Here is a 25651-nt window from a genome sequence, read left to right as displayed (position 1 = left end):
CATTACCTAAGGGCAATGTCACAAAGTTAATGTTGCTGTAGAAATTCATTTCTGCACTTCTAAAATTTTTAACTGTACAACCTTATTGCTATAATGTTTGTGTACTATATAAAAAGTGCCAAGTTACAATGCACCTACCAGTAAATTCAAGGCACTTCAAAGTAATTTTATTCAGATATGCTGTTGCAGTCATATCGTGGTTTCCAATTCTGGTTTCAGTTCCAAGCTGCAGCACAGTTAGGATATGTAAGGGATGCCCCTCCTTTTGCATCTGTCTCATCAAGGTTACCACAACCTAGGGGGGGATAAATTAAGGTTATATTCCAATAAAATAGTTCACTGGTTATAGTAGGTAATTATAATGTCCACAACTCTACTCCATCAGCAATGCCAGCCTTGACACCTTATTTATTTACCTCACACATGCCTGTATCTATGCTTTTTCCATACTTCTCTATATGTATGTAATGTTCTCCCAATTCCACTTAGCCAAGCCACTATACCTGTAAAATCCCTCCAGAAAAATTTTCACTTACAAGCTATTGAAAAAGTATGAAAAGAGAAAAAGATTCTCTTTCTCTGGCTTTTTCTCCTCGTCTTATCTAGACAAATTTTATATTATAAACTCTTTAGTGTAAGACTTTGTTCAGTGCTGTACACAAAACAAGCAAATAAAAACTTAGAAAAATACCAAGTTGCTCTCTCTGGGGGCAAGGAGGGGGGAACTGACACTAATGTGAACCATGTGCCATTTTAGATGAGTAATGTATCTAAATCCTCAAGTGAATGAACAGAATGTGCAAGTAAATAACTGTTCTTCCAGTTAGAATCAAGATGATTAAAAAATAACCTTAACACCACCATCAATGTACCCCATCTCAGTAATACACAGTGCTTACCCCTCAGCATCTTATGATCTGAGCTAAGGGGAAAAACCACCATGAGTCCAGATCCTGAGTACAGCAATTTTGGGTAAGAGATTGATGAGGTAGTAGAAAGCATTGCAGGATGAAGTCAGTTTTATGGAGGTAGATGAAAAATAATAAAGTGCTTGTTAGAATATTATGAGAAAACCATTCCAGGTAGAGGGCCAGCATGATAAGAGGCATGAAGACAAGAAAGCACAAGAATTATAGTGAGTCAAAAATATTGGGAGGGACATAGGAGGAGTAGAGACATAGAACCTTATAATCAAAACGACAATGTTTTAAATGAGCTATCCCCTATTTTCAAATACAATCATGAGTTAAAACCCAGATTCTATCCCCAGTTCTGGCCATTTTGCAGCATGAAGCACAAAGAGACCTAATCCGTCCCTAACTGAAGAAGTGAGAGTATCCCTGGCATAGGGGAAAATCTCAGATGGTGTAAAGCAGACCAGCTTGATCCTATGGCAACTGTTTCCCAAACCCTGTCATGGGCATCTGTATTCTGCCAATTCTCAGCTAGTGTATATCCCCACAGTGGCCAGAGGTAAGGGGATCAAGTTAATACAGCCGTTAGCATGATCCAGTTTACAACAGAACTGGGGACAGAGCCAGAACATTTCATATTTGGACAGTCTCTGGAAAACAAATTGGTTTCATAATACAGATCAGGCAGCAGATTACAGCTCCTGGATTTCCCCCACCCTCTCAGAAAAGGAGAAAAAATGGGCCAGTATGTACATTATGAATCAGAGCATGTAATTAAGTCTGACTGAATGAAAAACTTAGAGGCTCTTTTCTCTTGGAGGATGAGAATTTTTATTTTCCATTTTGTAACTCTTCTAAAAACCAGTGATTCTAGGGACTATTTTGGATACCACAAGATTTCTTTGCTGGAATCCAAGGTTTTGCTTTGTTTTATTTTATTTGGACTGACACACAACATTCCGATATTGCAAAAAGTCAAAAGCACAAGGTTGTCAATATTTACATTTGATCTGGGTCCATTTAAAATTACCTAGAGAAATTATTCTTTTCCATAGCAGCATCCATCTCTTACCAACATTTCTTCACTGGCTGAACATGTAGCAGACAGGTAGCTGAGAACTGCTGCGGGGGGCGCCGGGGGAAGGTGCTACACTGGGGACCAGGAAGCTGGCATTGAGTTGAGTGAGTTCCAGCCACTAGTGATATCCTTAACCAAGGTCAATCTGAATATCCTGCTGAACTGGCTTTATGGTTACTCTGTCCTGGTTGATGCAAAGCAGCCACAGAGGGATACAAAACCTGGTCTTCCCAGTCAGACACAAGCAAGATATTGTACAGTTAAATATATACCTCTTTGATTTCAAAATTAAGGAGCATGTTGGTTACATCTTCACGTAATGCTACTTTTGTTGTACCAGGTAAGCTTTCTCCTGAAGTACTCTCATTCTGTGTTGACAGAGGTATCTCAGTTCCTTTAATTTTTCCTGCCATTTTCAATGATTTGTTAATTTCATTCAAGGAAGTGTTACTACAATTCATTTCACACAAGAAACACATTCTATGTATTTTATATATTTAAAGATTTTTAGTGAAAATGTACAAAATTTCTTTCAACTGAGCCTTTCAGTAAAGAATGGAAGAAGGAAGCATTGTTGATTACAAATACTCTCACAATATGACAATATTGGCTAAATCCACATGAATTTTTAGTTCATAACATTTCTCATTTTTACTTCCAATATTTTCACTTTGAAATATATGTTTAAGTATGAGCAATGTCAACATACATACATAAGACAAGAAAGCAAGAGAGCAAAACAATTATGTAGTAAAAATTAGGGATAGGCTTAAAGAGTTACAGTTGCTTTTCATTTACATTTAACTGTTCACTTTCACTGAAAATTTAATGAAGACTAACACCCATTTAAAATTGAGGATTGCAGAAGAGAAATTTTCTTACCTTCCTTTTGCACTATTGGCTTTGCTTTACTTAACATTTCATCTGCTTCACCAAGGTTTTCTGTCAGTACTTTAAGCAGAACATTCAAATCCTCTTGACTTAAAATAACCTGTAAAGTAACAGCTTTATGTTTTTAAGAATGAATTGTATATCTGTTCCTTCTACTGTTTACCTATATCAGCAAAACAGCTCTTTATGGCAGGAATATATTACTCTTTATTTATCATGTCTCACTCAGCAGTACCACTCAAAAGAATCAAACATCACAATAATATGGCTTTCATAAGCTCTAGATGTGACCATCCAAGAAATACAAAAACAACAACACACAAGTTATGGGTAATGACTTTTTAGGACTGTGAAAAGGAACCTGACTATCTACAATGGAATTCAGTCTTATTTACATGTTCTTTCTACAAGATGGCTATGAGATTTAAACTCATTGGATTTTCTTTTTATACAAATGTACACACATTCTTGATTACAGTGTATTTTCTTTAACAGTTTAAAAAACAGTATTTTAGTTCAATATTCTCACGCAGTAAATATTTTTAAAGAGTTTTTTTGTTTTTTGTTTTTTAATTCCAACTAAACCTAATACAACATGATGAGTCTCTTCTTGATCCAAATAAACCTGCACAGATTTAACCAACCTGTAACTTTTTTTTTTTAAAACAAAGAATATTTATGGAATTGTTAACAATGTAAAGGTTCACACTATCAACACAACACAATCAGAAAGTAGTCTGTTTAAAAAAAAAATACTTACATTCATTGTGTCAAGATGCCCCTTGATTTCCAACATAGGAATTTTGTGATACCAAGTTGCAGCTAGATTTCGATTCACAGACAGATTCAGATTAATAGGATGAAGTATCTGAATGTCAGGCTGTGAAAAACCAGGCTGTATAATTGTCCTAGTAAAGAAACAACCAACAAAAATATGAAACAAACCATATGTTGTGACATTTCAAAAAACAACTAAAAGCTCAAATACAAACATTCTTGAAGTGTATTTATATTTTCATAAATAGAACACTATTTGAGGTGATGCTGCCTTTTGTTCTCAGTCAACTCACTATTTAAATGATTTACAGCTTTACTTATCTTCACAATGGAAAAAAATAAACACCATCATTTTATCCTAAATTCACCAACTAATTTAAGCAATATTTTAAAAGTAATATTTTGTTCTATCCCATGGAGTTCTAAACTACAGAGAAGTTATATTAAATAACTTCATAGCAGGTAAATTACTAATAATTAACTGTTGAATTTTCAGTTCAAGTTCAAGATGGTAAAATCAACTATCATACCTAGACAGCTTAAGCTTTGTGAGCTGCACATCCATTTTATCAATGACTGGAGGAAGTGAGCAGCCTTCAGCAGGTACCAGGCTAAACTTGTTTTGTACCCTGATCAAACCAAGATCTATTAAGACAGCATTATGGGACACTGAAGACTGAGGTATGATTATAACTGGCGCTTTCAGATGAATATCCATTGAAAGGCGAAGACTCCTCTCAGCCAGATCTTTCACGCTAGTAGCAGCCTTTTCTGCAGCTTGAACTGTAGCAGCACTCAGTGCCTCCTTTGCTGTTTGAAAGTTGTTCAGAAAGTTCTGTAACAAATATAAGGGGGTAGAAAGAAAAAAATTAAGGTACAACTTAGCTGCTCTCCTTTTGTATAACTAATGGTGAAAAGCAAGTTTCTTATCTGTTAACTTTTTCCCATGGCAAGATAATATGGGTTGACAGATCAGATATGTCTGGTTATCTGTCAATCAGAATTAAGCATTTTTTGCACTCATCTACACCCTTATCACCCATTCCCTACAAGAAGGCTCTTCAGTTTGGTGACTTTGTGACATGTCTATTCATTTGATTCTTTCTCCCTGGTAGCAATTCAAGCCAGTACCTAAATGGTGAGTAACTACATCAATGTCACCTCATCATGGAAAAATACAACAGGTAAGATACTTGTTTCTCCTATAGCAAGAGTGCCACAGGTACAGATCAATTCAGATTAGTCCTTGCAATCTTCTTTCTTCTCACATGGTGGCAACTAATATAGTGGAATTGTGTTTAAGCTTTAAGTTAATCATGAGTCTACCATGTAAAAAGCTACATGAAAGCAAAATTAGAAGCTGCCAGAGAGGTAATCCACAGGCCTCTTCTTTTTCCTTGGAAACTGGAGCTGAGTAAAGACAGAGTGGGACTTCCTCCTCTATTTGGTACAGTCTAGATGAAGTTTAAGAGTTCTATGGGAATGAAATAACTGTCAGAGGATCTTACTCAATTTAGTGATTTGAGAAGTGTGGGAACAAAATCTCCTGGTTATTGTGGAAAGCAGAAATTGTAATAGGAAGGTAATTGTTTTAGACTTTCTCTGACATTTCGATGGTTAGGTCCAGAACCCATGCAAAAAGAGTTTAGATCCCTTGAAAAGAGACAGTAAGTGCCTGAGTTTGTAGGATGGGTCTCCTGGCCATGGACAGAGAGCTCTGAATACCAGGAAGGAGGATTCTAGGATGCCAGCCCTTCGATGGATGGATTTCTATGACTTTACCAAGCAAGTTAGTGGCCTGTCTGTGCCTGGTGAAATTCCTGTGGACAAGTCTGGGTACTTTAAAAGCTAAGGCAACAAGGGATCTAGCCAAGATAGCACCTCAGCCAGAGACACAAGTTGCTTCTTCAAGCAAAGCAAGAGGTGAGCTGAGGAGCATGTCTGCTGAGAGGTGAAAAAAGGTGCAGCCTGGCACAAAATCAGTTACGTTTTCACTAGCACCTCCCAGTCTTACTGGGAGAAGACAAGCCACACACCCCATCTCCGTGCCACTTTCACAACAAGAAATCAACGCATGGATAGATAGTGAATAAAGTTAACATTATGTGACAAGGTCAGGCCAGATGGCTACAGGAGAGTAATAGAAGGCAGATATATTAGCCCCAGGTTAAGTAGGTCCCTTTTCCCTAGGTAAGGTAACAGGGCAGGTTCGAGAACAATCAGGAACCTTCTGGAGACAATTAAGACAGACAGGCTGATTAGAACAGCTGCAGCCAATCAAGAAGCTGCTAGAATCAATTAAGGCAGGCTAATCGGGGCACCTGGGTTTAAAAAGGAGCTCACTTCAGTTTGTGGTGCATGTGTAAGGAGCTGGGAGCAAGAGGCGCTAAGAGATGAGAGTGAGAACGCATACTGTTGGAGGACTGAGGAGTACAAGCATTATCAGATACCAGGAGGAAGGTCCTATGGTGAGGATAAAGAAAGTCTTGGGAGGAGGCCATGGGGAAGTAGCCCAAGGAGTTGTAGCTGTCGCACAGCTGTTCCAGGAGGCACTCTAGATAGCTGCAATCCACATGGCCCTGGGCTGGAACCTAGAGTAGAGGGCGGGCCCGGGTTCCCCCCAAACCCCCCAACTCCTGATCAGACACAGGAGGAGTTGACCTGGACTGTGGGTTCACGAAAACGGTCAAACTGATGGCTGCCGTAAAGCTCCAAGGCGAGCAAATCCGCCAATAAGCACAAGACCCACCAAGGTAGAGGAGGAACTTTGTCACAATTAATACAGAAAATTTGAAAAACAGACACAGGCAACAACAGAGACAACTTTGTGAAACTGAAAACTAATTTTAAAAATATTAAGCTTTATGCTCTTTCCTCTAGTTTGCGAAACAAATTTAGTCAATGACAGCTTCTTCAGTGTCTTCCCAAAAGGTATATTGAAAAAATACTGGCAATTCTAATAATTTTAGATTTAACAACATCTGTGATCCAGAGTGAGAACACACATTTGTTTCTTATGGTTTTACTAAAGGAAGATACATGCATATGCTAGGGGATAATTCAGCAACAACATTGTGCAGGGCACATTTAATTGATCTGTCACTCTCTTCTTCATCAGCATTATTTCCTAATTTCCAGATTAAAAAAATAAATGTTTTCCCCTTAAGCATGTCCATACCAATATTCCACAATTTTATAAAAGTGTAGTTATTTTTCTTCAAACTATTAATGTGTTTTCACAGACACCTGAATGATTTGGACATCCAGGTCTTATTAGTGTTCATGTAAATTAGGCATTCAAATTGTTTCAATGTAAACTGGACATTCAGCTTTGACTATCTCAGCCGAGACCAAAAGGTACAGTGGTTTCTATTACTCCTAAAAGAATTTGTTTCCATTTTCTTGGGACATTCAGAATTAGAAGTACCACAAATTAAATTGTAAAGGTCTTGTAAAAAGAATACATACAAAATAATGCTGTGCATTAGTTAAAGCAAAAGAGGAAAAATTTGGAATATAAACTTTCCCCAGAGATCTCTTAGATTAAGCATTTTGCTGGATAAGAGAATGGGACTATTGAACACTCAGTCCAGAACATCATTCAGTAACAGTGTAAACAGCTTGTTCTGCTTAAACTGGCATTTTAACAATGTTCACCAGTGATTGAAGGGGTCCCCATTCTGCTATTTTCCCAAATGTAACAACCCTAATTCTTTACCATGATTCACTCTTATGTCAACAAATTGCCAGCCTTCATTAAAAGAATCAAAACTCATTAACCTCAGGGCACAGCAACATTGCTCTTTTGCTCACAAGTCAGCTAAAGAAACCCAAGATGTGGCTAAAACCAAACAATATTAATTAACTGCATTTTAAAAAGTCATTTTTCAGCGAACAGTTCTGAAACATGGAGAACACAGATCCTAATGACATCAGCTTTGTAGTACATCCCACGTAATGAAAGACAGTTTGCATCCTGTAAACTAGATAAAAACATTTAACTCATCCATTTTATGAAGAGCAGAAAAGCAAATAGAAATAAGTCTCATGAGCTGTAGGTTATGGTAGAGGTAATCAACTGCAAGAGAAAATCACCTCTAATAATGGTTTGCATGATGCATTTAAGTCACTGTGTGTGATGCTGAGACAGAAAAAACACGTTTCAATTCTGGATTACCACCATGTCTCATTTTTGTAAAAGGAGTTTCAAGCACTTGTAGATCAACATCAGCTTTTTAAATTCAACAGATATTAAAATTAAGAATTTATCCTACAAATTAATGCTTTATCTAACCTTTGTCCTCCTCGTATGTATTTAAAACAGTAAATCTGTCCTTTTTGTAATGGCAACTGCAAGTTACCAGTGGCTTTCATACAGAAGAGGTACTCAGACAACACTGAACTGGTAATTCAGTACAATCAACAATCTTACCAGAAGTGACATGAGGAATTTATGAAGATAAACTATCTGAATGCAGCCCACTTTCAGAGAGACAATACCATCCACTTTGGACATATCAGTGTAAGCTTCTCCCTCAGTAGCATCTGGATACAGTGCCAGGTTGAAACTGAAGACTTCATCTCCTACTATAGAGACAGCCTGGAGAAGACATAGGTACAGGAACCTCACATCACTATTCCCAGTTCTCAAATAAGTGCAAAACAAAATTTTAATCTATTTTTCATATTACCCTTCTGAAGGTTTATGAATAGATAAAGTAGAAAACTAAATATGTAAACAGACATAGCACATACATTAGTCTGAAATGGGTACTCAAAAGATTCTACTTCACGTTAAAAATAATTTGCACATCCATTTTTCAAATATCAAATCCATCTGCTAGTTTGTCTTCATAACCACAAAATATTTTTATTTTAAGCCCTCTGTAGACAATTTAGCTTTTTCAGTGATTGTCTCTAATGTAGTACATGCATGCAGTAGTTTTAATATTGAAGTCAAGCCAAGCTAAGAGTGTTCATTCACAAAGTCTATTTAAACACTCCATGCTCCAGTTAAAATTAAGGAGCCCTTTAAAATGATACAAAATTCAATATACAGGTACAATATAAACAATTCTTACTTCTGAAATTTCTCATGCTTAGAGCACAGATATTTATTTTAGCTCTTCTGAAATTTAAGAATTAAGTTTAGAAAGTTAAGAATTCCTATGTCATTTCAGACCTATGATCACGAAAATATTTTAAAGTAATGGTCAGATATTCACACAGCACTGCAATAATCCAGTAATTTGTCCTCATTTAATCTTCAATCTTGGCATGAACATCAATAAGGAACTGATTTGCATTCTAAGTCCAAGAGTAACTGGTTAAGTATCAAGAAATTATGGAATAGTGACAACATACTGTCTGTGCACAGTATACCATTTTCCTCATTTATCCATGTATGCAACACGGATATTTTGTGACGATACCTGCAGACAAAATTTGATCCCCTAGGACTTGTTTTGCATTATAATAATTTTTTCCCCCAAAGTCCTCTGAATCTCCAGTACTATTAAGACAGGTTTCAGAGTAACAGCCGTGTTAGTCTGTATTCGTAAAAAGAAAAGGAGTACTTGTGGCACCTTAGAGACTAACCAGTTTATTTGAGCATGAGCTTTCGTGAGCTACAGCTCACTTCATCGGATGCATAGCATATCGTGGAAACTGCAGAAGACCAGAAGGTCTTCTGCAGTTTCCACGATATGCTATGCATCCGATGAAGTGAGCTGTAGCTCACGAAAGCTCATGCTCAAATAAACTGGTTAGTCTCTAAGGTGCCACAAGTACTCCTTTTCTTAGTACTATTAAGGAGGCACTAAAAGCCCCACACTTCTGTCAAACTCGGAGCTGTGACGCTTGTAATTTTTGCTCTTTATGGCATACAACTTAAAAGCAAGTCTAATTTTAAAATGATATATGTGCAGTCAGAGTAAAAATCAAAATATATATTTGACTTTCCTTCATCAAATAAATCTGGTATCTCTGGTCATTTTTTTCCTCCTCTTTTTCTTTTTCTTTTTTGAAGGGGGAAAATGCAATCAACGATGACAACATAGCAGTGCAGTTCAATGTTTGGAGAGAAACAATTAGAATGTTCTATTATTCCATTGTTTTAACCACACCTTTAAATGTCTTAATGTAACTCCATATGCAGTAAGACAAATAAGGTTGTTGGGAACTATGTGATCTTCTTCCTTGAGAAGTTGCAAGTTACATGTTGCTGGATTTTCATGTCATTTTCAATCTTGTAGGCAAAATATTAAGAACCAACCCAATATTACTCCTATCTAAATGCTTATTTATTTTTATTTAAAGGAGTACAAACAGTAATCAATTCAGCATAATGATCTGAAATGTGAAAATTATGACAATTACCACAGTAGGTGAAATAATTATAGTTATTTATATAGTTATATAGTAGCAAGAAGGAAACTGGTAGCAAGACTTAGGAAACATACAATTATCCATATTTTATAAAAATCTTCCAAATGCGAGCCTTAAATCCATCTGTTGATTTGTGACAATGCTTCCCATTAGGTTAGCAAGGGGAAGGGATGTAAACTTTCAGTAAGTTTTCATGTCAATGTACTTCCCTTGAAACTCAATGTTTTGAGCCACAAAGACAGGACATTATGCAACTGCCCAAATATAACTCTGCAATTTCACTTTTATTGAAACCTGCAATATTCCCTGGCTATCCCGGTGCTTGGGACTCATGAATCATAACTGCTATTGTGCCAAACTGAAGTTTTTGTGATTCAAGATCAATACCACCTACAATTCAATTTCTGGAATCACCAATGAAGACCTGCAAACCTTCACCACTGTAGACCTACATGTAAAGCCTACTTGAAGGAGAGAATGCTATCCCACTGAACTACTTAATAAACATTAAAAAAGGTATTACCAATGGTTTCACATTTTACAGTTCTACCTAGATATTACACACAAAATCTTGTATGCAGCATTGCTATAGCCTTGCTAGTCCCAAGACAGAGAAAGTGGGTGAGGTAATATCTTGTAAAAGTTGGTCCAATAAAAATTATTACCTCACCCACCTGGTGTCTCTAACATCTTATCTTGTTAGAATTTAGCAAATCAAATATTTAAAGATAGTCGGGTGAATTATTCTGTCACAAATGGTTTATATACATAAAAGTAACCAAGGATCAAGTAAAATAGGAATACTCTTATCATGAATTATACCTTTTTATGAATAGTCCTTGAATCAACATCTGTGACAATTATGTCTTTAAGACGGGCAAAGAGCACAGTGTGACTTGGCTGAAGAATGAGCGATGAATCAACACCTGCAAGAGAATGAGAGGTAAGTGCTACTCCAAATTACCGAATAGCATTATTTGTTTCAGAAATATTTGTCTAGTAGTTTTATGTATGATAGATAGTAAATGAATTCCTGTAAGAGCTCTGAAGAAGTTGTTATTTTTAAAACAATGTATGCCATTTGCCATTATTTGTTCCTTGTTGATTGCAGGTATTGAAGAGAAACACGCTTCTATTTTCTGTCTTGCTACTGACTAACAAAAATGTGTTTTATCCAGCAGCAGATAGAGATGTGCATTCTTTGCACTTCAGAATCAGATCCCATGCTGCTTGCTTTCAGTAATGTCTATACAAATGCAGATTGTACCACAAAGTTTAACTACAAGTCTAACAGTCAGCTACAGAGTCTCTAGCTTCATACTCAAGCCTCCCCTTAAAGTCTATGGACAACGGTTCCTATCTGCCAAGAGAAGGTATCAACTCCATTCTGACTTAACACCACAACCATTCACCCACATCTGTGCTTAATGGAACTGTTCCCCACGTCCCTTTCCTCATCTCCTGTCTGTATTTATGTGTTTGGATGCAGTATGGTCTAGAGGACAGAGCACTGTGTTGGGTCTCAGGAGGCCTTTGTTCTAATCCTGCTAGGTCACCTCAAGCATGTCACTGCCTGCCCTGTGCCTCAGTTTCCCCATCTTTAAATGGGAATAATGATGTTCACCTCCTTTGTAAAGTGCTTTGAGATCTATGGATGAAAAATGCTTTTTAAGAGCTGGTTATTATTATTCAGTTAAGGAAGTGTTAATGTGACATCACAGATAATGTAAGTTAAATTTTCTTTATTTACATATTACATAGTGGAAACGTTTTACATCACGTGTGATTATTAAAAAATTAAAACTTGGGGCACCAGATGGCTTCAGCATACATACTTGGGGCACCAGAAATAGATCTCAAAGAAGCGAAAGAACTCAAGTTCACACTTACCATGGTAAGATATACTTTATAACCTGGTAAAAAGTAATTAAAGAAATTACCGCTAATTTACTAACAAGTCCAGTAATCACTTTCTTTACTAAAGAAGCCATTACCTTGTATTTTGATTTCAGCAATGTTGTTCTTTTCATCACACACATTTAAACAGAAGGCATCCAACTTGGCAAACAGCTTGAAGTCAATAACTTCCTTATCCTTGGCAGTTTTGGTCACTACTAAGTAAAAACAAAGAATATCATAATGCATTTTGTTTGTTTGTTTTCAATATACTTTGAAGCTCTTTGGCCTCTGTCAAGTAGACAAAGGGAGTGTCAAGATTAACCTTTTTATTTTTTTAAATTAAGAACCCCTACTACTGCTGCCTCTGGTTCATCTTCATTTCTGATACCATCAATGGCAGTGCTAATCTTGACAGAGTTCCAGATGACCAATAGCATTTTAAGCTGCTCAGATCTAGTCTATAGGATATGTTTTAAATGCCAGCAATTGCCTGGAGCCCTGTTGAAAGTAGCACACCCACTTGTGCTACCTCTGGTGGATCAACAATTTTAGAGAAATCAAGTGTGGCAACATTAGGCTTAAGTGCAGTCAAAGTTAATTAAACTAATTTGTTTATAAAACATCAATTATAAAATATGAGTTGTTACAGTGATTGATAAATATTTTCTAGTTACGAAAACCCGTGAGCTTTTTATCAATTTACATCTTCTATGTACAGGTGGCCTTATTTTCAGGATTAAATTTTATTGCTTGGATAAGAAAGGATTTTCTTAAAATTTGAGACTAAATATTTGTGTTGATTAATAAAAGTGCTGACTGACATAGTTAAAAGTAATGCTCAACACTGAAGTTTAAATGCTCATAGTTTGTTAGTTATCTGTGCAGTAACTTTGTTACTGGTCTGCAGAAGGAGCGAACCTATCACCTGTAAACAGATCATTAGCTTGATAAACTGCTTTAGACTGCTCTTCTGCCAGACTAGTCCATTTCTTGGCCCATGTACATTTTATAGCTCTTGGGAAGCTGGCACAGACTGTTGCCTCTGTCACCAACTGTCTTGGGATTTCTCCTTCTTTTCCTTCTATGCTCCAAAAGCAAGTAGAGATTTTCATTAGGCTAAAAAAAGGAACACGCTACGTACTCAGCAAGTCTCGTCAGAAAAAGTTTATTCTTGCATTTTCTAGTTCAGCACCGAGCTCTTAAGTTAATAACTACTTGCAGAAAGCAACGTGTGCCTCTTCTCTCTGTGTATAACCCTGCAATGAGGATTAAGATCCCGCCTTACTTTTTATTCCACAAGCAGAGAGAGAAAGCCATTGGCATACCTCAAAGTTTGAGTGAGCCACATGTGAAGCAGCTCTTAAACAAGCATATATAGGAATAAAAAGCCCAACTGAAGACAACACAGGTGACAAACATTTCGATTTTTTTTCCTGTTTACTAAGGGTATGTCTACACTACGAAATTAGGTCGAATTTATAGAAGTCGATTTTTTAGAAAGCGGTTTTATACAGTCGATTGTGTGTGTCCCCATACTAATGCACTAAACGCATTAAGTCAGCGGAGTGCATCCACAGTACCGAGGCTAGCGTTGACTTTCGGAGGGTTGCACTGTGGGTAGCTATCCCACAGTTCCCACAGTCTCCGCCGCCCATTGGAATTCTGGGTTAAGCTCCCAATGCCTGATGGGGCAAAAACATTGTCTCGGGTGGTTTTGGGTACAGGTCATCAGTCGCCCCTTCCTCCGTGAAAGCAACGGCAGACAATCGTTTTGCACTTTTTTCTGTGCGGGCGCCGTACTGCTTTCAGCAGACGGTGCAGTAGGACTGCTAACTGTTGTCGTCATCCACCGCTTGCACTGCCACTCTGCTCTCCTGATGCTTTGAATCCATCTCGCAGGTCCTCTATATGACCGTTATCTTCCACCGCTTCCGCTGGCACTCTGCTCTCCTGGTGGTCTCGCAGAGCTGCTTCCGCTGGGAACTCTGCTCAGCTGCTCGTCTCACCATACCATGGCAAGTGTGCAGCCTGCTCAGCTGTTGTGTCCTGGCAGCAGATGGTGCAGTAGGTCTGCAAAACTAATCATCCAACCACCGCTTCCCCTGCAGCTCTGTTCTCCTGCGGATACCACACAATGGCAAGCATGGAGCCCAATGAGATCACCGTGGTAGTTATGAGCATTGTAGAACACCTCACGCATTATCATGCGGTATATGCGGAACCAGAACCTGCAAAAGCAGGCAAGGAGGCAATAGTGTGGTGACGAGAGCGATGAGGACATGGACACAGACTTCTCTCAAAGCACGGGCCCCGGCAATTTGGCCATCCTGGTGGCAATGGGGCAGGCTCATGCCATGGAACACTGATTCTGGGCCAGTGAAACAAGCACAGACTGGTGGGACCACATACTGTTGCAGGTCTCGGATGATTCCCAGTGGCTGCGAAACTTTTCCATGAAAGTGCCCTTACACATGCGATGATGTGACTCGCTTTCCCCTGCACTGAAGTGCAAGAATACAAAGATGAGAGCAGCCGTCACAGTTCACAAGCAAGTGCCGATAGCCCTCTGGAAGCTTGCAACGTCAGACAGCTACCCGTCAGTCAGGAATCAATTTGGAGTGGGCAAATCTACTGTGGGGGCTGCTGTGATCCAAGTAGCCAACACAATCACTGAGCTGCTGCTATCAAGGGTAGTGACTCTGGGAAATGTGCAGGTCATAGTGGATGGCTTGGCTGAAATGGGATTCCCTAACTGTGGTGTGGCAATAGTCGGAACGCATATCCCTATCTTGGGACCCAACCACCAAGGCAGCCAGTACATAAACCGAAAGGGGCACTTTTCAATGGTGCTGAAAGCACTGGTGGATCACAAGGGATCTTTCACCAACATCAATGTGGGATGGCCGGGAAAGATACATGACGCTCACATCTTCAGGAACTCTGGTCTGTATGAACAGCTGCAGCAAGAGACTTACTTTCCAGGCCAGAAAATAACCAGTGGGGATGTTGAAATGCCTATCGTTATCCTTGGGGACCCAGCCTACCTTTTAATGCCACGGCTCATGAAGCTGTACACAGGCACCCTGGACAGTAGTCAGGAGCTGTTCAACTATACGCTGAGCAAGTGCAGAATGCAGTCATTGTTGTTTCAAATTCATGCATTCTTTATTAATTCGTCACACAAATAGGGGGATAACTGCCAAGGTAGCCAGGGAGGAGGGAAGCATTGAGTGGGATGGTGGAGGAGGGGACGAGGGAAGGACAAGGCCACACTGCACTTCAAAACTTATTGAATGCCAGCCTTCTGTTGCTTGGGCAGTCCTCTGGGATGGAGTGGTTGGGTGCCCAGAAGCCCCTCCGCCCCCCGCCCCACGTTCTTGAGCATCTGGGTGAGGAGGCTATGGAGCTTGGGGAGGAGGGTGGTTGGTTACACAGGGGCTGCAGTGGCGGTCTGTGCCTTTCCTGTACCACAACCATACGCCGGAACATATCGATTTGATCCTCCAGTAGCCTCAGTATTGCATCCTGCCTCCTTTCATCATGCTGCCACCACCTTTCCTCTTGATCCCACCACCTCTCCTGTTACTCCAGCCATCTATCCTCTCGCGTGTCCCTCCTGTCCTCGTGTTCATTTTGTGGTTTCCTGAACTCTGCCATTGTCTGCCTCCACGCATTCTGCTGGGCTCTTTCGGTTTGGGTGGACTGCATGAGCTCAGAGAACATTTCATCACGAGTGCGTTTTTTTCACCTTCTTATCTACGCTAGCCTCTGGGACGGAGATGCTAGTCGCAGCGTTGAAACATTTGCAGCTGCGAGAGGAAAAAAGGGAGATTAAAATTGAAAAAGACACAGTGGCCATTTAAAAGGAGGGGCTGATGTTTTTGGGTTAACGTGCAGCACAAACCCAACTAAACCACCCCCACACCCAATTCTCTGGGATGATCGCTTCACCTCTCCCCGTACCAGGTGGCTAACAGCGGGGATGATTTATTTTCAGCCACAGGCAAACAGCCCAGCAGGAACAGCCACCTCTGGTGTCCCCTTAATAAAATTCCTCTATTTCAACCAGGTGACCACGAATGATATCACTCTCCTGAGGATAAGACAGAGAGATAAATGCCAGCAAACACCGGGACCACACGCTGCCATGCTTTCTTATGCAATGATTCTAGACTACGAGCTACTGGCCTGCCATGGTAAAGTGTCCTAGCATGGAAGACGCAATAAGGGTGCCCTCCCCAGAAACCTTTTGCAAAGGTTTTGGGAGTATCTCCAGGACAGCTTCATTGAGATGTCCCTGGAGGATTTCCGCCCTATTCCGCAGACACGATAACAGACTTTTCCAGTAGCAGTACTGGCCGCGAATGCATCCCAAGTCTTCAGGCCAAATTAATCATTAAACATGCTTGCTTTTAAACCGTGTATTATATTTACAAAGGTACACTCACCAGAGGTGCCTTCTCCGCCTTCAAGTTCTGGGAGCCCGGGTTGGGAGGGTATTGGCTCCAAGGTGATAAATAGTTCCTGGCTGTCGGGGAGAATGGTTTCTCCACTTGCCTGGTGCATGTTATCTTCCTCGTCCCCAAAATCCTCATCCCTGTTGCGTGAGACTCCCTTGCAGGAGTCCATGTACAGGGGTGGGGTAGTTGTAGGGACACCCCCTAGAGTTGCATGCAGCTCATCATAGAAGCAGCATGTCTGGGACTCTGACCCCGAGCGGGCGTTTGCCTCTTGGGTTTTTTGGAAGGTTTGCCTGACCTCCTTAAGTTTCACGCAGCACTGCTGCGGGTCCCTGTGATAGCCTCTGTCCCCCGCCAAGGGCATGATTTTTTCAAATATTTTTGCATTTCGTCTTTTGGAACGGAGTTCATCTCCCCATACAGCAATCAGATCCAGTACCTCCCGTTCAGTCCATGCTGGAGCTCTTTTGTGATTCTGGGACTCCATGGTAATCTCTGTTGATGAGCTCTGCGTGGTCACGCCATGGTGGCCAAACAGGAAATGAAATTCAAAAGTTGCCAGGGCTTTTCCTGCGTACCTGGCCAGTGCATCTGAGTTGAAAGTGCTGTCCAGAGTGGTCACAATGCAGCACTGTGGGATTGCTCCCGGAGGCCAATACCGTCCAATTACATCCACACTACCCTGAATTTGACCCGGCGATGTCGATTTCAGCGCTAATCCCCTTGTCAGGGAGGAGTACAGAAATCCATTTTAAGAACCCATTAAGTCGACAAAAATGGCTTCGTTGTGTGAACGGGTGCAGGGTTAAATTGATCTAACGCTGCTAAATTCGACCTAAACTCGTAGTGTAGACCAGGGCTACGTGTTTTGCCTGCCACACCTATCTTTAGATCACATCAATGCTCCTGCATCTTGATCCAACAAATTAAGCACATACTTAACTTTAAGTAAGCAAATAGTCTCCATTAGTTAAGTACTTGTTCTTAACTTGTTCGCTGGGTCAGAGCCAGAGTGCCTAGTATCTTGCATGATTGAACCCTTTACTGACCATTAAGATTGGATACAGGAGTTTTAAAGCCAGGAGTTTTGGAAATTTAACAATACACGTGTTTAGCTAATTATGTGACAAAATGTTGAAGCTAATCAGAGACATTAAGGAAGGTTTCTGTTTCTAATCTCCCAAATACAGCCAACACCAGACAAACCACGTAAACACTTTTTGGAAGCAACCTAATTGTGAAAGGAATGCAAGACTACGTTATCGGAGCAATAAATCTAGAAGTAAAGTGGGCCTATACCAACCACCCCCACTTTTCTTTTCAAAGAAAAACCTGAATTTAAACTCTGACAAATAAAACTAGAAATATCCTTTTTGAAATTCATTTCTTTAGTAAACACATTAAAGTCTTCATTCCTTGAACCTGAAGAACATTTATGGTGGGAAATGTTTTACAGAAGATACTGGTTACTTCTAACTCATGTTTCCACTTAAAGATGAAAACCTTTGTTGGTTCTCCAATGCTTACAATGGCATAAGCCTCTTAAAAGGCACATTTGCAAATATTTTGTATCTAAATGAATGCCTTCATTTAATAACTTCCTAATTTCACTGATATATTAATAGTCAGATGTTTTATGCACAATTATAGCAAGGTCATTTGAGGCTAAGCTAATTACTCATGTAAGAAGTCATTGAAGTATATGTTTATAGGAATGTAGAAATTAATTAATTGCTGCCAGTGCTCCAATAACTCTCAACCCACTCAAGAAGACTAGAAAAAATCTTTCCAAAAATGATCATATAAAAGCAACAACTTAATTTGAAGACTTTCAATAAATTATTTAATTTCAAAAGGCTCTTGAGAAATAAAAACTGATCAAAAAACAGGAGCATTTGTACTTTTTGAAAAGAGAATTTCTTTATTCCCTCCATTATCTGAGGTACTCTTTCAATTTTATTAATGCTTGACTGGAAATAAAAGAGTTAAAACTAACTTTAAAAAGTTTTCTGGATCTTCCCTGCTATAATATTGTATATTAATAATACAAAGTGCATATTCAGGAGCTGAAAGTGCCACCTAAGCCAACCCCAAAGGCATGGAGCCAATGAAAAGGTGATAACCAATTTAAAGCTAAAGTAGTATGAAAAAGGTGTGTTCTAACATTTCATGAAAATAAAGAAAAGGATATAAAAAACTCTGAAGTGAGCGCGCGCACATGTGCACACGCACACCCTACTACTTAGACAACAAGCACTCCACAACTCATCCTGGCCACCTCTATAAGCAACCTACGTAAGGAAAACGGAAAAAACTCAAGAAACCAACCCAAGGAAACCGCCCCACTACTTCAACCTGGACTAGTGAGAGGAAATTAAGAGACTGCCAAGGGATTAGCTTTAAAACTCTTGTCATGATTTTCTTGGTAATACTGAAATGTTGTAACTTAAGAGACGGAAAAAAACACAACAAGGAGTCCGGTGTCACCTTAAAGACTAGCAGATTTATTTGGGCATTAGCTTTTGTGGGTAAAAAATCCTGAAGAAGTTGGGTTTTTACCCACGAAAGCTTAAGCCCAAATAAATCTGTTAGCCTTTAAAGTGCCACCAGACTCCTTGTTGTTTCTGTGGATGACTACCCCTCTGATACTTAAACGACTAAGTTTCTCCTGTTCATCACCAAGTGGTTAAACCTTGCATTCCTGGAGAGAAGACAGAGGCTAAACATTGGTAAACTGACATTCAGTGGGATTTAATTGGATTTAAGAGTCTTAATTTTGGCTAACTGGCCTGTCTCAAGATTGCTCCTTAAATGGCTTCTTCTAAGTAACTGATTTCCACGTTTTCTTCAGTTTCATAAGATGCAGTAAAGATCGCTTACTTTGCCAACTATAAACTGGCTTATTAATATATAAACTGGTTATATATTAACAAGCAATGGGACATCCTGCCTTTAACCAAAATTCTCCCCATCTATGAACATTCTTATTTATCTAAGGATATACTAAAGAAAGGATTCACAATAATTTTGGGAAAAATATACTTTCGTTTTAACTTACCAAGAGGAAAACACACCTGAGAGGTGTTCATTCTCAGGGTTGTAATCTCTGTTAAAAGCTTTCCACAGAAAGAGATACCACACAAATTGTAATGTAAATAACCAGTTTATCATTTGTATTGTTTAATGTTTTCTTTTCCTTACTTCAATAACAAAATAGCCATAGTTTATAACTGCCATTATTTTGCTTGGCCTTAATCATGATGTCCCCTAAGCGATGTAAAATAACTCTTGTGACTTAACAGTGGATGCCTCTGAGTTGGCAGTGAAAGAAAATTAGTAAGAACTTGCCTACCATTTCTTGTTTCTGCAAACTAAATATTTTAATAATGTTTAAAATTAAATTAATGTCTAACAATTTAAATCTACCCTTTCAATCCAACATAACACACTGAACAACATTAGGCTCGCCAAAAAGATTAACTATACCTTTCTTCACACTAGTATCTTTTTGCTGCTTTTCTCCTTGTGTTTGCAAGTGTCCTATGTCACCAGCACTTGGACTGCTTGATGGAATAACACTTGTTAGAAAATTGATAGTAGAGAGAAGGGCCTGTGTATGTAGCAGAAAATTTAATGACGAAAAGGCCACCTGTTTAAAACAAAAGAATCCAAATCACAAAAAGTAAAGCTACAGGTAACATTCATTTAGCATGCAGATCACGTCCATGAGTAGACGTGCTGAATGGGTTGGGATTTAGGCTTGCAGGGTGACAATTATATAGGAAAATAACACAGATATGTAATCACCAATAAGCTTCATCTTCCCACAATACAAGAACAAGGTGACATGCAACTAAACTAAAAAGACATCAAATACTCGACTAGTTGTGTTTTTTTTTTCCCTTTTAGTTGACTCCAGTATATTATTTGAGTAGTTTTTCCTGATCTGTTTTTTAAGTTTGTAGTTTCTGGTTTTCTTAACCTTTGTTGCCCTGAGAACTTAATCTGTTGGGGAAAATGCATAATACTAATTACCAGAAGATGCAGAAAATACCTTCCCAGAAAGTTCTTCAGGGGAACACTTGCATTATTAAACTGTCTGTTCTCAGCTGGACAAAATAAGCCTTTCAAGCAAGCTGCAGTTGAATGTTACTAAAAATCCCGTGCTATACCAGAGGTATTAGCCAGGCTTATACCACACTGTAGTTGTCCCAAAACACATAAAAAGACAGACAAGATGAAAGAGATGTAGTTTAATTAGGCCATAACTTGATAAATTCATCTGGGAACCATCAATAACAACTTCATTTTCATTAAAATTATGCTGATGTACCCAAGCCTAGTTCTATCACTTTTCACTAACCTTGACAGTTTCATATAAGGAATGTAAAGATTTAACACTAAATATGTACCAAAGAATTCAACTGAATATATAGAAGGATTCACAGAAATATAAAACATTTCTAAACTGGGAACAAACAGAATTCATAGACCCAACGTAGAGCACTCTAGTTGACCATTTCAGTCAAATATTCAGCTTGACTGTAACTGGCAGATGCTTCAAAAGAAGATGCCTTCATCCCCAAGGTACTCCTTACATCAGTCACAGCTCACACCAGAGAAAAAAAGTTTCTTCCTGACACCAATTGGCGATATGCCCTACGGTAAGAAAACTGATTACTTTTCTCGTTTTTCATCTCAGGCACAGTTAATGGAGATTTTTTTTTAACCTCCCCTCCTTCCCCCCAGGTTGTTTTAATCTCTTCCGACATTTCACCCAAACATCAGATATTGAGAGTACCACACAATAAATGTATTTCCTTTTCACATACTAAAATTTGTTCCTTTATAACTTGAATACCTCCTTGTTCTTGTACTGTGGAGGAAAAAAGCATTAGCACACAGCTTGCTCGCTCCGCCAATTGTTACAGTTATCTAGTCATTTTAAAATGTTTGGTGCCTGAACTAAGGCTTTTAAGCACATATTTTAGTTCATTGGCAGGGAATGGCTGAGACTTCTGATCCATACTCTAATAGCTTCTGGGAGAGCTGGACCTTTTTGCACTGCCAGAGTGGCACACAAGGACAGTAAAACTGCCCTAAGTGGGCAGCTGAGAATTTTCCTAGGTTGGGGCAGCTGTTATAGCCATCTCTTATGAACCCCAGGGTGTAGGGATGTGTCAGGGGCAGGGCTGGAGTGGTATAGTGGCAATCTGGACTTCAAGGCCTTGTCTCTACTGGGTGTGGCGGGGAGGGGGATGGAGATGAAGGGTGTGTTAACTCATTAACTCGAGATAGCTAGTTAAAACCCTAGTGAAGACCAAGCAGCTGGTAGTTTTCACAACAGTTTGCCGGTCAAGGTAAGACTATGGAGGAGCCTAGGCTTCAACTTGACCTACTGAAACTACAAGTTGCCCTGTCATTACTAGCATTTTACCTTAACTTACCTAACACGAGGTAAGATCATACCACTTTACCTAGGGAAGTCAGGCTTAGTCTTCAATGAGTCTGAGTTTTGACTTGCAGGTACCTGCTAAGTAAAGTGTCTAATACTAGACACTTGAAAAAAATTCACTTACCTGAAGTGTTTGTTCAGTGTTGTCAAAGCTTGACTGAAATTTTGGACCATTTTTGTCAGCCTAAAAGGTTAAAGATAGACAAATTGAATGAGCCACTGCATTGTATAGACTGCAGTCATTTATACCTTGTGTGCTAAATTTGTAACTTGTTACCAGATACACTGAACAGATCATTTTAATAAATATTTATTAAATAGTAAGCATGTACCTTGATATATTCCACTTTCAAAAGGTCTAATCCAGGTCCATCTGAAGAGCTAATTAAGTGAAGCGGTCGTTTTTTATCTGTAACATACCAAGTAAGAGCATATTGAGAAGTCAGCTTTCACAATATTGAAGCAGGCAAAGAAATGATTTTATGAAACCCTTCTCCTCTAACATCGTTTTCTATTTAACACTTCAAATTGTGATGCTGCCTGAAGCATTGTGCCAATAACCTAGAATCCATATTTACATTTTGAGTTGAACGTTTAGGCAGGCAATGACAGTCAACACTGTCATTAGACAGGCTTATACCTTTTCTTTTTGCCGTATTTAAAATACTTATATTGAAGAATAAGAATATTAAAACATTTAAAGGGCTGTAATTTTCAAAAAAGGTAGGTGCCAAACTCGTATTACAAGTCCATGTGTGCTGGGAGACTAATGTTGATATGTGCCCCTGAAAAATGTTTCACAAAGCATTCAGTTGGAAAAAAAAAAAAATCATGACAAATGGAATAGGCTCTGCTTCAATATCTCAATACTGAATCCTTTATCTGTACGGTAGTAAAGACAGCAACATGGACAAAATTTACAGTATACACCAAAATCATCAATGAACAAGTATCAGGAAGATTGGAAGAGGCCCTGGAGGTTTTTCGCCTTCCTCTGTAGCATGCGGCACGGGTCAGTTGCTGGAGGATTCTCTTCTCCTTGAAGGCTTTAAACCACGATTTGAGGACTTCAATAGCGCAGACATAGTTGAGAGGTTTTTTGCAGGAGTGGGTGGGTGGGTGAGATTCTGTGGCCTGCATTGTGCAGGAGGTCAGACTAGATGATCATAATGGTCCCTTCTGACCTTAACGTCTATGAATCTATGGAAGTTCTTCTAGGGCTTGAACTGGACTAGCATGCACTTGTGCACCTAGACTGACCAAAACAGCTAATTTATCAGTGTGTTCTGTCATTTGTCTGTTTTGTTTCAAGTTTTCTTTTCCTTAATAATAAAACACCCACGGTTAACAATTGTGATTATTTTACTTGGCTTCTCTCATGGTGTCCCGTAAGGTATGTAAAAGAACCACTGGAGACTAAATAGTAGGAATCATAATGCCGGAGGATAGTCTCATGAATTAGCCTGTAACAAAGATTCCGTCTTTTGATTTGATTTTCCCTGAATTAGTAAGAGCTAGGCTACCACTTCTTGTTTCTCTGGACCAAATTTAAATTAACCCCCTTCCCACTCTTCAACAGATACATTGCCAAATATGTATTACTAAGCAAGGTGACTTCCTTTTCTAGGTATCTTCCTAAAAATTTGGATGCGTGTAGAAGGGTAAGGGTCAGATTTTTAAAACTTGACTTCCACCATTTTGCAACTACAACTTAGATATCTAAATTACTCATTTACTAGATAAGCACAGAAAACCAGATGGATGTCTTAATGGCATCAACTGTGCCGGCACATAAGTTCCATTATTTGGGCCCACACAACCGCAGCCTCAAAAGAGAAGGGGCTCATTCTAAATATCAAACCTAACTGTCATACCGTAGAACTTTTCTCTGAAAGTGTAGGGTAGGCAGTCGAAACCTTGACACAAAAAGGTTTAACTATGAAGTCTACTAAGCAGAGACATGATTATTCTTATCCTCCATTTTGTTTTATTATTTTTGTTACCTTGAATTTTGTGGTAATCCAAGCTGATTTTCTTTAAGTAAGATACAGCTGTTAAGTCATATGTTCTGACTGTAGCTTCTGTTCCGAGCTGCATTACATTAAATACAAGTATTGTTTCCTCTATTTTCTGTTGCTTTGTGAGTTCTAAAACCACCTACATGAATGAGAATTACACAAATGTCAGTAATAGAGTGGTATCTCTTTTCATATCTGATGTTCCATTTTTTATTAATCAGAAAGAGGAAAATGAAATTGCTGCTAATTTTACTGTCTTATTTTCCTTAACAACTAGCATTCTTGCACAAGAGTCTGAAAATGAAGGTGGGCTGTCAAGATCTGAACTACTTGAAGCATAATGGAACGGGGGGGGGGGGGGGGGGCACATTTCTAATTCTTGGTGAACAAATATTTTCAGTAGAATTTTGCTGTTACAAAGCAGAATCAAACTCCTAGAATTGGTTCTTTGTTAATGACTCTCCTGATGTTTCAACTTCCTCCTTCATACGTGGCATCACTATCAAGTTACTACATATGGAAGTTTGCTGGATTATGGTGTTAAAGTAAATGTATTATTTTCTGAGATTACACTTCATCAGCATGCTGTTTATAAGACTAACAGGGGTGCACTTTGACATGTAATGGATCATATAATAACTGCTTTATAATGGCCTTCAGATTAAGAGAGAGTAATGCAATTTGAAGAGAGAAGAGTAAAACACATGCCTCTTTAATTTCAAACTTCAACTGAAGGTCTATGAACTCCTCATTAATAGCCTCTGTTTTGTTTTTTAGATCATGTCCTTCAGGTAGAGCCTTTTCAGTTAGTGAAAAAGAATTTTCAGCATCAAAATATTCATCAGACTCTAGGAAATAAAGACATGTAATATTTTTATGCTGTCTGTGGTACTGACAGCCAAATATAAAAACAAGCAAATGTTCTCTTTGCAACAGCTAGTACCTTGACATACTGATTTGTCTGTCATTATCAATTCTGTATTTACCTGTGTTTGAGGCCTCTTCATGTAAGTATTTTCTAAATATGGTAATTACAAGCGCAAGATAGTTGTGACAATCAGGGTCCAGACACCACAAGTTAACAGCCCATTGAATGACTGATCTCAGATTAGGAAAGCCTCCCATACATTAATTTACATTATGAAAGATATTTTCTAAACAAAAAAAGCTAATTATTTACTTTTAAAAAGCAAGCTTAGTGTCTTAAGATAGTATCAGCAAGATCTGCAAGGCCGCCTTAAATTTTGCAATTCATCGGTATGCACAGGTATTTATTGTCCACCCGACACTCATTTCATGATCAGAAACACCTAGCAAAGTTTTGTTGCTAAATAGACAATAGTTTTTTTTTACTTTTAGAAATAGTTATAAATATTTTGTTACCTGACTCTACTCCTTCCAGCAATATTGAGGTGTCAAGTAACCCTTTCCTCACATCAGTAACAGTGGGGATAGCAGGTACCTAGAAAAAAATAGCCAAGTACAGAAACTAATCTACCATAACTTTTTATGACTTCAGAATGTTCATTTATATTCTCACGAAAATCCACCCTGCTTTTCAAATAAAATCTGTGGATAAGACTCAAATTTTAATTTGAGCTTTCAAGTCAACATATGATAATACACTGTCTATTCAAATAAGACTAGTTGTGTGTGCTCAAGTGGACTTTGAAGACTATCTTCATCATCATTTACAGCAACAGATGAACATGTTACTACATATTTTTTTCAGATATCCTGTAGCCTTCTCTTACCTGCTAATATCAGCTTTC

The 25651-nt window shown here is 38.8% G+C and overlaps 1 protein-coding gene across 5 annotated transcripts in view; it reads right to left on the bottom strand.

The window, feature by feature from the left end:
* Positions 1-25651, bottom strand: part of VPS13C (vacuolar protein sorting 13 homolog C) — a 192168-nt gene that overhangs the window by 101128 nt on the left and 65389 nt on the right. For 3 of the 5 annotated variants that reach the window (XM_027828023.3, XM_043524468.1, XM_043524467.1), the window contains 14 exons: positions 25263-25341; positions 24588-24727; positions 23865-24018; positions 22194-22270; positions 21986-22045; positions 19893-20055; positions 12042-12161; positions 10870-10973; positions 8093-8260; positions 4191-4495; positions 3644-3791; positions 2875-2983; positions 2265-2398; positions 139-295 (listed from right to left, as the gene is read on the bottom strand). In XM_027828023.3, the coding sequence (XP_027683824.2) occupies positions 139-295; positions 2265-2398; positions 2875-2983; positions 3644-3791; positions 4191-4495; positions 8093-8260; positions 10870-10973; positions 12042-12161; positions 19893-20055; positions 21986-22045; positions 22194-22270; positions 23865-24018; positions 24588-24727; positions 25263-25341 (1918 nt within the window). The remainder of the gene's footprint in view (positions 1-138; positions 296-2264; positions 2399-2874; positions 2984-3643; positions 3792-4190; positions 4496-8092; positions 8261-10869; positions 10974-12041; positions 12162-19892; positions 20056-21985; positions 22046-22193; positions 22271-23864; positions 24019-24587; positions 24728-25262; positions 25342-25651) is intronic. The other 2 variants (XM_037910913.2, XM_037910916.2) reach the window with 1 other exon arrangement.

The sequence above is a fragment of the Chelonia mydas genome, chromosome 10 (assembly GCF_015237465.2).
Source record: "Chelonia mydas isolate rCheMyd1 chromosome 10, rCheMyd1.pri.v2, whole genome shotgun sequence".
In the NCBI taxonomy this organism is placed as follows: Eukaryota; Metazoa; Chordata; order Testudines; family Cheloniidae; genus Chelonia; species Chelonia mydas.
Note: the sequence above shows the minus strand (reverse complement) of the source record. Positions and strands in the feature narration are given on the sequence as shown.